Genomic DNA, 11,253 nt, shown 5'->3' with positions numbered 1-11,253 from the left:
CCAAGAAAAAAAAGAATGTTTAAGTGTGAAATGATATCCCATTCCCGTACATGACTTATGTCACAAAACACCATTTTTTTTTTCCAAATAATGAGTAATAATGACCAACTAAACAAGATAAGATTTTCAGAGGGGCATTCATATAAAAATAGGAAAAGAATTCAAACTATGAAAGAACTATATGATAGCATTATTCACTTGCAACTTCACAATATGTAACTAAATAAATAGAGTAACTTTTTATTAACTACAATGTACAAATTATACTAAAAATACAAAACTTTCTTACCATGGGGAATACATTATTACTTTCATGATATCCCCACAATTCACAACTCCCTTGTGCTATTAATAAAAAGTAGAAAAATATTGCAAAGTGCATAAATAGGAAGACATCAAAACCTTGGTCAAATTAGCATTTCTTACCAAATAAATAATAACTAACAGGGAAATTGGACTAAGGAGAAAAGCTACAATTCATTAGTCCAGGGTGACTTCAATACTAACAAATTCAATGTGAAGTCTTTATAAAAGGAGGGCTTGAGGTCTGTCCTCTTTTTTCATTGAATTAAGATGAGGATGTGAGAAAAAATTATTGAAAGAATCTACCAGAGGAAAAGGTTGTAGCCTTACTTGGGGGAAGACCATAATGAAAAATCCAAGTGCCACAATCTAAACATGGCTTGAAGAAAATATCGAGCAAAGTGCTTGAATTGTACTCAGCTGTGTTCGATGGCAATATAACCAGAAAACTTTGCTCTTCAACCTGTGAGATCTTCCAGCTTGAAAACTCAAATTTTTTGTACATCATAGAGAGTGAGAGAGAGAATGAGGATCATCTAGATAAAAGGCTTAATGCAGACGGCCACGGCAAACGGGAGTTTCACATTGGCATAAATATCCTTCTCCAGGCAGCAGTGCATACCGATAATCATATGTTAGTTCTTCACCCAATGATATCTGCTCATAAGATTACAAAAACAAAAACATATATAAAATGGGAAATTTACTATCTAAAACACAGTCTAGAGATACAAATTTCAGTAACAATAGCCCAAGTGTCATATTTTCAAGGGAAAAGATTGCGAAAAAATCTTGCACAATTCTTACATCTTGGTTGGCATAGAGACCTATGTGTGCGCGCTGACAGTCCATGCTTTCCACAAGGACTTGGTGACTCACAAGATTTGGCAAGCAACTACAACATATGGCAGATTTCATGATATGAGTACGAGGCACTACGACTAACAAGCCTAATACAGAAGAAACATTTTCATAGCTTTTATCACACTTGGGTGTACAAAAAATTGTCCACCTTTACCTCTATCAAAAGCCGTTATCTCATCAAGAGTATAGGATAACTGTAAATGTACTAAACCAAATAAAAATAAATTGCAAAAATAGATACTGATAAAAAAAAAGTACGATCCCGCAAGGGATTATAATTTCTTACATCTAGTACAATTCAAGTGGCAACCTTTCATTACTCCTTTCTCACCTGTGATTAATGAATCGTGCAACATTTCCATATTGTGTGGCATCGATGGCATACCGAGCCTGGCATTCTATCAGCCTACTCATATCATTGACATGAGAATCGATTTCATATATATAGCTGCAGCCTTCTTTGCCATACCTAATAAACAAAGACCAGTAAAAAATTAGCCTTTAGCATAAGAAATAGTTTAAATTAAATTACACCAATCTTGCTTGGAATTTAAACAAAATCTAGGTTGCCTGCACAGTTGACTTTACCACAATGAACCCATAACCATAGAACATGGGAAAATGTAATCGCTCAAATAAAATAAGACCAGCAATTTTTAGATTACCCCGTGTAAAATGAAACTAAAAAGAGTGCCAAAAATATTATCACAACAAAAAGAGATTTCATTCTAGATTTTAAGCTTACTCCAAAAGAAGTTGATATTATACTTCGGTTTTGGGCAAAGAATTAAATTACATTACAAATTTTGAAAAACAATGATTAGAAAAATATTGAAAACTCTGGCAAATAAATATGATTATTCTATACATTGATGCCAGCAGAACCAAAGGTCTAGTAAATTTAGATAAACAAAAAGGAAAAGAAAAATAACTGAGAATAGCTAGAACATGAGAAGTAAATGTAACTAACTACCAACAAAGTTGGCGAAATTTGATCAAACGTGTTAAGTAAAGGGGGAAAAAAAGCTGCATCAGTTAGAAAAGAAAATGAGACCTCTTCCGCCTCATGTTTGCTTCATGCTCGTCTAACACCTCCCCAATGTATTCACAGATAAAAGTGCCACGCAAGATTGCTTCACCAGCCCTGACTGCCCATCCCTGTGATCAGTGTAGAGAAATCAGATTTTCTCCAGCAAACAAACTATTAACAAATCTGATTGCTTTACCTTTTTCTCTGTTTTATAAACTTCAAGTTTCACTCTAACTCCATTCTGCAAAACCCTATTCGGACAGGTTCTAGGGCAACTACACATTTGATTGCACTCATAAACAAGGTACCCTTCCTGAAAATTAACAAAAATGAGAGAAAGTGTTAGTCTTTACCAGGAAACACGGAGGTAAGAACCTATGGGCGGTTGTTCGCATTTTTACTAGAAGATTAAAGTGCGAGATTTGTTTCTGATTTTAGGGATCTCAATCATCCAACAAAAGATTTTGAACTATACGATGCAATAATAACTTGATTATGACTAACAGCTCTTGTTTACTTCTTTCTACGAGGGCATCTACCCAAGAACAAATGGGAAAAATTAAAAGAAAAAAAAAAGTCATAGTAAGGGAAAAGCTAAATGTATTAATGATGGAAATTTAAATGTGGAATGGTGATCAGAGCACTTACTTCCAAGATAATTCGACCTCTATCATTGTATGGGAACCTACCACGCATTGATTTCCCATAAATGTCTTTTGCATCGTCATAGTCATTATCGAAAAGGTAAACATGATCACAAGTTTTAGGACTGCAGGTTCCATGCGGGCAGGTGCAGCCTAATTGAAAACTCTAAAGATAATAAGAAAAACAAAATACATTAAAAAGTCAAAATATTAAAAGAAAATATAATCTAGAGATAGTATCAACAAATTATCAATAAATAAGAAATGGATTTTATGTGTCAAATGTTATCAGTATCAGAATGTGTTTGCATTCGTGGGTGATAGGGTGAAGAAACAACAGGGAGAGATTTAATGCATAAATTTCCAGTTGACATTACACAGTGATCATAATAACCATTATATGTGAGTGCCAAGAAAAATACACTTTGCAAGAAGAAATACCTGGGCATCAAGAGAAAGGGATTGATCAAGCAAGGGCTTTGTAATATATTTAAAGTTCTCCCAAGGCATATGTCTATAATGCTGACAATCAGAGCTACCCTCAAGGATGGTATCAGAATCGGATACACTGTCATCAGCTATGCAGGTCACCGGAATCGGTTCCTGCCCAAAACTTATATCATGACAAAGTACACGACCCTTTTGCAAGGATAGCTGCTTCAAGTCAATTGAATTTATGACATAATGGCACTCATCCACCTGCCATTTGTCATCCACAGGTTCTGAAGAACATTTCAATTTGCGGTTTACAATTCTATTTGCAAGGGATCTCACAGGAGACAGAAGTAATGAATCATCAGATGCTTTGCATCCTTTGGGACATATGAATCCATCTTGGTGCCAGTTCAAATAAATGTTATGTTCACTACAAAGTTTTGCTGCCTTTAGATACAAATGTTCTGGCAATACTTTAAATTTTACCCCTAAAGAAGCTTTAAGACCGATCTTGCAGCAAGTGGAGCGAGCAATGGATAAAATGTCAAAGTTGCTGGGGCAAGGTTTTGTTTTCTGCATCTCTGAAAACAAAATTTTTGCCACATCCGAACATTGCGATTCAGCCAACCTACCAAGAATTGCAGTTTCGGCTCCTTGAGGCAGGACACTCCTCCCACCAGTATTAAGTGACTTAGTTGCTTGGATACGTTTTTTAATATTATTAGTTGCTCTGTTTCGTATCCTATATGATGCTGCTGCCAAACTTTTCTTAAATCCAGGACGGCTGAGTCTCCCAGACTTCATTCTATAAGCATAATATCGTACACCTCTCTTTGCAGGTCGGGCACTGACTAAACTTGGTCCCATATGAGCAGCTTGATGGTGGCGGCCGAGATCAGGAAGTAAATCAAACTTCAAGCCACAAAACCTGCAAATAAACCTTCTGGGATCACTTAATTTCTCAGAATTAGTCTCTACAGAGGCTGAAGCACACAGCTCAAGCTTTGATGGAGACTCAACAACAGCAGGCGGGGTCTGTTGAGCTGCTTTTGAAAGCCTGAAATCTACAGGGTGAGCTGAGATCACATGTGACCATAGCTCCTCAGTGTTCCCAAAGTGGCTACCACAAGGAATACACTGCAGAAGCATGCATTGTTCAACAAATTGTACATGGTGCCTCTCCTGCACATGAGTTTCTACAACTTTCTTATTCGTAAAAGAATCAAAACAGATAGCACAAGCATAACCTCTGAATAGCCATTGTGCTTCCTTTTTATGGCTATCCATTATGTGGTTTCCAAGTGCTTGGTCATCCAAAAACTCCTCTAAGCAAAATTTGCATTTAATAGTTTCTTCATCATCGTGGTTACCATCAATCACCAGTGGCAATTGAGCTGGTTCTTCCTGGACAGAGGAGGGTATTTCTGCATCATTATCAGCAGTGAAGCCCCAAATTCTTCTCAGTCTCTCTTTTTCAGTGCTAACCAATTTCATAAAGAGCTCACCAACTCTATTTTCTTTAGAAGCTTCAGATAAAGCCCACTGAAACTGAACTTCCTTGGGTACTGGATTTCTTAAGGATAATATACTTTTGAAAAGCCTGTAGAAAATCTCGCAAGCCTGATGTAAGTGAAGTTTTTGCTCTTGTGCATGGCAATCCTTCAAAAGATCTATGAAAACATCTTTCGATATAATCCTACTTTTACCATTCCTTGCTCGTTTAAGCCAGCTTGGAAGGTGCTTCTCGCAGTATGATAAGTGACGCTTTGGACTTTCCACACAGGGTATAATGTTGTTGGGCAAGCAGGAGCCTATACAATGCAACACTTTCGGATTATCATATTCTTTAACAAGATGCTCAGCATTCTCAATTACGTTATTTCTTCCATGAAAACCCTCACTATCCATGACTGAGACAGAATCTACTTTTTGTGGACTTTCAACACCTCCTACCAACACTATATCTTGACAGTGAGTGGCTTTTTGACCAGGGACGTTCTCTTCATACTTTCTCTTAAGTGAATTCTCCGAAAAATTTGAAGCTTTCATATCACTCTTTGGCCCGTGTTTCTTACAAAATGGTGACCCAGGTAAAGACCGATGCTTACATTTAGTGCCAAGAACAGTTGTTCCTTCACACATAGGTGTATCACTAGAGAGAGCCATTTCTGTCCCCCCGGAGTTTCCAGTGAATCGAGAAGACAGATGCACACAGCAGTAAACATCACTATCATTAGCCCACCTCACACATTGCCTTCCCTTAGATTCAATATAAGCTATGCACTGCCGACTCTTTGTAGGAGTTGCTAGATGAACAGGTGTCATCTCAATATCTTTGGTTTGTCTGTCCACACCATTTTCCTTTTCAGTGATAACTTCATTCCATTTATTAGAAGTGGTACCAGGTGAGTCTGTTGATACAGCTACCTCAGTCAAATTTTCCTTTTTACAAGGCTCTGATGCTAATGTAGCACCATTTATAATGTCTCTGTTGTCAAAATAGTAAGAATCAATTTCTAGGTTTCCAGATTGATTAGACTCCCTACTTTCTACCTGGAAAGCATGTGTCTCAGCACGACGAACTTCAAGTTTCGGCCTTTTCCTGCTAACTTGGAGACTTGGGGTCAAAGGACCATCACTACTTTCTTGTTGCTGATCTACACCACTTGTTAAGGGATGAGATGTTGAAAACCACTTCATGACTTCTTGCTTCCATGTTTTCCACTCAGAACCCAACGTGGGCTGGACCAACGCATCCCTTAGAGAATGGACATCATTCCACTGAATTGAATCAAACAACTCCTGAACCAGTGAAGAGGGAAAAAGATTAAATAACCAAAAGCTTGAGCCAAACATTATAGAGTACATTAAGATGTTTCAAAAAAATACAGGTCTGTTGAATTCACTAAGAATTCTTCATACCATACCAAATGAAAAAATAACAGTAATTGCTAATAGTAGATGAAAGTGCATCAATCCTTTCATCATCAATTTGTAGTACATCTTACTGTAACAAAATGCTGACAATATTATTATAACTAATGGGTTATGTGATGTTTAAGGACATGGCATATAAATTTAAAGTTTTCCCACTACCACCCATAAAAACAAAAAACAATAGAGCTCCATCGATGTGCAACTAAATTATTATATATACCTCCTTCAGCATTTCAACAGATTCAGCACTAAGTGCGTTATGACATCTCTGCTCCCATATTTTGAACGAATTCTGCAGCCAATGAGAATTTATGTAGCTCTTTAATATCATCTGCAAAGGAGGGAAAAAATACATTCATTTAGCTGCTAACCCGAAAAGAAAAAGGAAGGAGGAAAAAAATAAAGAAAAGAAGCAAAAACTGACTCATCAAGGAAGAAAACAAATATAACTATATAAGTACACAAGGAAAAGTTACTTTTAGTTTTAAAAGCCAAAAAATACAAATCCTATACTCAGTTTGCATTCAAAGTTCCCCATGAAACACGAACCATGAGTTTCGAAGAAAATGACAAGAAGAGGTGCTAGACATATAGAAAATCAGATCTTCAAATAGGGAAAAGAGCAAAATGAATAGCTCTAAGAGACATATCAGGAAAACATTCATCAGAATAGTAATATATATAACCCTACTTTCTTTACCAAACATAAGGTAATAATATTGAACATGTATATGTAAATGTATATAATCTGCTGTCCACCATCCAAATATAACCAAATGGATAATTGTGAGAAAAAAAAAATCAGCTGTTAAGTTTCAATTTTTGTCTCCCTAGTTCTAGAACTATCACCAAGTCGGCAAGTTTACATTCTGCAGCTTCAGAAGCATCCTTCCAAGATCAGAATAACCACTACAGTGAGAAGCCTCCTTAGCAAATTCCTTCCAGACAACCACGTCTCGGGCAGCCTCTATCAAGGCCTGAGCGTGAACATTCAGCCAAAATTCTAGTAATTAGAAATTATCAAAAAAATAAAAAAGAGGGCACTATTCACAAAAGGAAACCATGATGGCATACCTCGGTATGAAATTGGTCAACAATATTAAGCATAGCAACAGCTAGTTTTTGCATGATAAAACGCCGTGCAACTGTCAAGTCTTTTACCATTTTCAGTCCAATTTTATGTGATTTATACGCAATAGGCTGAGGATATTCAGAGATTGAGCGAACAAGTAGCATGTCTGCCCAAGAATAATTCCTAGTGTGTGGAAAAAATATGACAAAATACTGCTTCCTATCATGAGTAGGTTTTGCTCTCAATGTCGACAATGGCCAATCAGCCCTCGCACATCTGATTCCCGCCTGCCACTTCCCTCTCCACTGTACTTGGATAAACAGTGAAGTAAAAAAGAAAATTAAAATTAGTGAACTTAGTGCAAAGATTCTTCAAACATCATAGATTCTATAATCGTAATTTCTTTAGATATTTATCAATTTTATTGCTCTAGAAGAACAACAACATCAATATATAACAAGCATACAGAAAAGCGGGGAGGGGGAAGGGTTGAAACTAGTTCCTTGGTACAGATTAAAACTTGAAAAATCAATATAATTTGAATATCTATGTAAATGTTTTATTTGTTTATTGAGGGAAAGAATCAAAATTAAAAATCTAAATATTTAAATAAAATGTTGGAAAGAAAAAAAAAACAATACCTTCACCCACAGGGCCACAGATTCATCCTCTTTTAGCAACATGGGCTCTATAAAAGATGAATCCCCTTCTCTAATATTGTTTGGCAATTCATTTTCGATAGTATCCACAACAAGATGACAGTTATCAGACACTAGGCAACTGTCTTCACAGTAATTCTGATCATTTGCATTCCTTTTATCACCATTGTCTTTGTCATCACCATCATCGTAACCATGAGAAACTCCATTGCAGTTGCCTTCTGAAGCTCGTGTTTCATCAACCGTTGCAGGAACTACAGCCTGCATTTCTGTTTGAGGCCTCTCCACACGTTGCAATACGTCATCCACTCCATTTTTAATCAACTGTACCTTTTGTCCATGTTCATCAAGATTAGAATCTTTATCATAACTAATATCTTTACCCAAAATCTGTTGAGGGCAATCAGATTCTCCACGATACTGAACTTTGGAACATGAAATCACTTCCATTTTATTCTTATATTTCTAATGCCATATGGTGCTTTATGATATGGCTGAAATTTCTCCCACCACCTTACATTTCAGACAAAATTCAATTTCATATAATGATCAGAACAAGGAAAAAAGGCCTGAGAATAGAATATGTACTCAAAATACTTCCTCCAAATCGACAATGCATAAAATAATGACTAATAAACATTGTAATGATTTTTTGTGAAAGAAACAAAAAAATCGATATCTCTAAGCAAATAATGTTGCTTGATTAAAAGCTACTAGTTCATCTCCCCAAATGTACAAGACTAATTTACACCAACTCTAACTTATAGAAATTTAATACTTAAATGTCAAAGTAACCAACTTTTAAGTGATCAGTAAAACTGTAAAGATTATCTATATCAATTAATAGTTGTCAACTTCATCAAAAACAATACAATCAATCCAATCATATTAGAATATTGCAAACCATACAAAAATATTGAATTTTCAATAACCAGCTCAACCAGTCATTTTCCATTTCAGAGTCCAAAATCTAATATGGAAAATCACACACAATCATTAGGAAAGTTTGCTTTTGTTTATTTATTGCCCATGAGTTGCTAAATTGATCTGCCCATATCTTGAATTTGTTACATGAAAGGTTAAAATAAGATCACTTCTAATGTCACAAGAAATGTTACAATGTGTAAAAGATTCGTACAAAATAACTTATAATATAAAGAGCTTGAACTTATGCATCATGGGGCCACATTACTCACTAGGTAGACTCTCTTGTTTTTAATATTTTCTTTTTCCTCAATTTCTTTCTTTTCTATCATTTCTGTACTTGCCACATAGTTGAATTTGCCAATAGATGGTACCAAAAAAAAAAAAATTAGCGGAACGCTTTTATAGAAACATTAAGGCTTGAATTACATTTGGAATAGATTCTTATTAATTGTTTCAAATAACCAATTCCAAATTGTTTTAAAATATTTATATATTATATATTATACATGATTAAAAAATAAAGTAAATATAAACTGAAATGTTACAAATCAAGAAAAAAAAAAATCAAAATCTGGGTAATTTTAGTTTACACTAAGAAAATGTAATCTTGTTTTAGTTTAGAATCAAAATAAAATGATAAAAAAGAATTAATTTTTTTCTAAAAAGAACATGTACACTTCATACCATAATCAATTATACCCGTGAAACCAGATTATGATCTAAATCAAAGAAACAAACCCTAATTTAAAAACCCCATAAAAGAAACTTGTGACAGTTACTTAATGATACAACTAATTACCCAGATAAGCATGAGGAAAACCCTAACCAAAATCCCCAATTTCAGATGCTTACAAAAACCAGGTTACATATCGTGAACACTAAACATGCCCAAATATGAGTACAGATACACACATATAATGTTCAAATTTATGTAACTACACACCAATTAATAACAACAATGTCCAATTAGAATGTGAAATCAAAGAAGGGTCATTTCATTTCTGAGTAAAAGCATATTAATATTATTCTCTATTTTTATTTTTGTTTTTGTTGTTGTTGTTGTTCTTTAAATTGTTTAAAGAGTTAATAACATATAGAGTAAGCTAGGTCCGCACCCAAAAAAAGACCACAAAGAAATTAAAAAAAGAATACCACAAATAAATAACCAAAAAAATAAAAAAATGTGACATACATAGATACATATAAGAATGTCTAAAGCCAAATTACAGAAGAGATTGTGAAAATGTAGTACCTTTAAAAGGAGGAAGGAGTTATGGGGAGAAGATCACCTTTTTTTTTTTTTTTTCTCACTAGGGTGAGAAGTTTCGGGGTGAATTTTTTTATGGGTTGGTAGATAATATGATGAGACTTTCTTTTTTTTCTTTACTCTTTGGATGAGGGTGTTTTGGGGATTTTTTTTGTTTAATTTAGGGTATACACAAAAACCAAAATGCCCCAAATCTTGTCACAGGGTAAGTGTTATATATATAAAGAGATATATATAGGTGTATATATCTGTTTATATATATATATATACGAGTTCAGGGACCAGGGAAGGTACTCAGTCTAAAATGAAAAGGAGAGAGGTTATTATCTCTATATTATCATATTATATTATTATTATTATGAAAAGTTGTGGTGGGTTAAGGGGTATAATAATGGAGAAAATGGTCTGGTTTGAATTTTGGGTATGGAGAGTTTTTCGACCTATATATATAATATAACCATAAGGAAAAGGACCCTATTGAGAGAGAGGGAGATGAATGAGTTGACTGGGTCGAGTTTAGATTTTGGGTATGTAAAGATAAAAGAGATGGGTTTGGTTTGGTTATGTGTAATATGTGCCTTTATATATGTGTGTCGTTTTATCTGAGATGAGATGGTACCAAACCAAGTTGAAATTATAAAGTGGGAAGTCCGATTCTATGGGTTGTTTTTTTTTATTATTATTTATTTATTAATTTTATGATAATAATAATTAATGAGTGAAATTATATATCGAAAAAATATTTAGGTATGAAAGTTTTCAAAATTTGTTGATTTCTATTTTCTTTGGTTTCTTTTATTGTTGTTGAGAATTTTCTGGTTTTAAATGTATTAATGATATTTGATATCGGGATGCGAATTTAGATTATGGGGTAGCCCACCGAAAGTTTATTGTGTGATGTGTTTTTTGGTAATTTCACATAAAGTAAATAAAGACTGTTTGGGTATTGCAACATTGGAACTTGAGAATATATTTAAACACAAATGCTTAATCTATCAACTACTATAAAATGTAAGAAATGTTAAAAAGGCTTATAGATCATTTTATGTGTTATTATTGTTATTTGTGTAATTAAATATCGAGTCTTAGTTTAATATAATAGCTTTTAGAGAGTA

At 34.4% G+C, this 11,253-nt stretch overlaps 1 protein-coding gene across 2 annotated transcripts; it reads right to left on the bottom strand.

The window, feature by feature from the left end:
* Positions 1-214: 214 nt before the first annotated feature.
* Positions 215-10,695, bottom strand: LOC115712782 (histone-lysine N-methyltransferase SUVR5). 2 transcript variants are annotated; one of them, XM_030641142.2, is made up of 12 exons: positions 10,124-10,695; positions 7,927-8,457; positions 7,288-7,590; positions 7,080-7,190; positions 6,434-6,544; positions 3,283-6,078; positions 2,846-3,007; positions 2,394-2,510; positions 2,222-2,325; positions 1,499-1,636; positions 1,111-1,198; positions 215-960 (listed from the first exon to the last, which is right to left on the bottom strand). In XM_030641142.2, the coding sequence occupies exons 2-12, from the start codon at positions 8,392-8,394 to the stop codon at positions 853-855; spliced, it is 4,506 nt and encodes a 1,501-aa protein (XP_030497002.1). In that variant the 5' UTR covers positions 8,395-8,457; positions 10,124-10,695; the 3' UTR covers positions 215-852. The 2 variants fall into 2 exon arrangements, with proteins under 2 accessions (XP_030497002.1, XP_030497003.1); XM_030641143.2 differs by lacking the exons at positions 7,288-7,590; positions 7,927-8,457; positions 10,124-10,695 and having other exon boundaries at positions 7,063-7,190.
* Positions 10,696-11,253: the final 558 nt, after the last annotated feature.

Source organism: Cannabis sativa, chromosome 4, assembly GCF_029168945.1.
Source record: "Cannabis sativa cultivar Pink pepper isolate KNU-18-1 chromosome 4, ASM2916894v1, whole genome shotgun sequence".
Taxonomy (NCBI): Eukaryota; Viridiplantae; Streptophyta; class Magnoliopsida; order Rosales; family Cannabaceae; genus Cannabis; species Cannabis sativa.
Note: the sequence above shows the minus strand (reverse complement) of the source record. Positions and strands in the feature narration are given on the sequence as shown.

Coding starts and splice junctions, on each gene's coding strand:
- LOC115712782 (XM_030641142.2), bottom strand. CDS start 8,394: ATGGAAGTGATTTCATGTTCCAAAGTTCAGTATCGTGGAGAATCTGAT. Junction 6,545..7,079: donor TGCTTCTGAAGCTGCAGAAT/GTAAACTTGCCG, acceptor CCTCCTTTGCAG/ATGATATTAAAGAGCTACAT. Junction 1,199..1,498: donor GCACGATTCATTAATCACAG/GTGAGAAAGGAG, acceptor CATATGTTGTAG/TTGCTTGCCAAATCTTGTGA.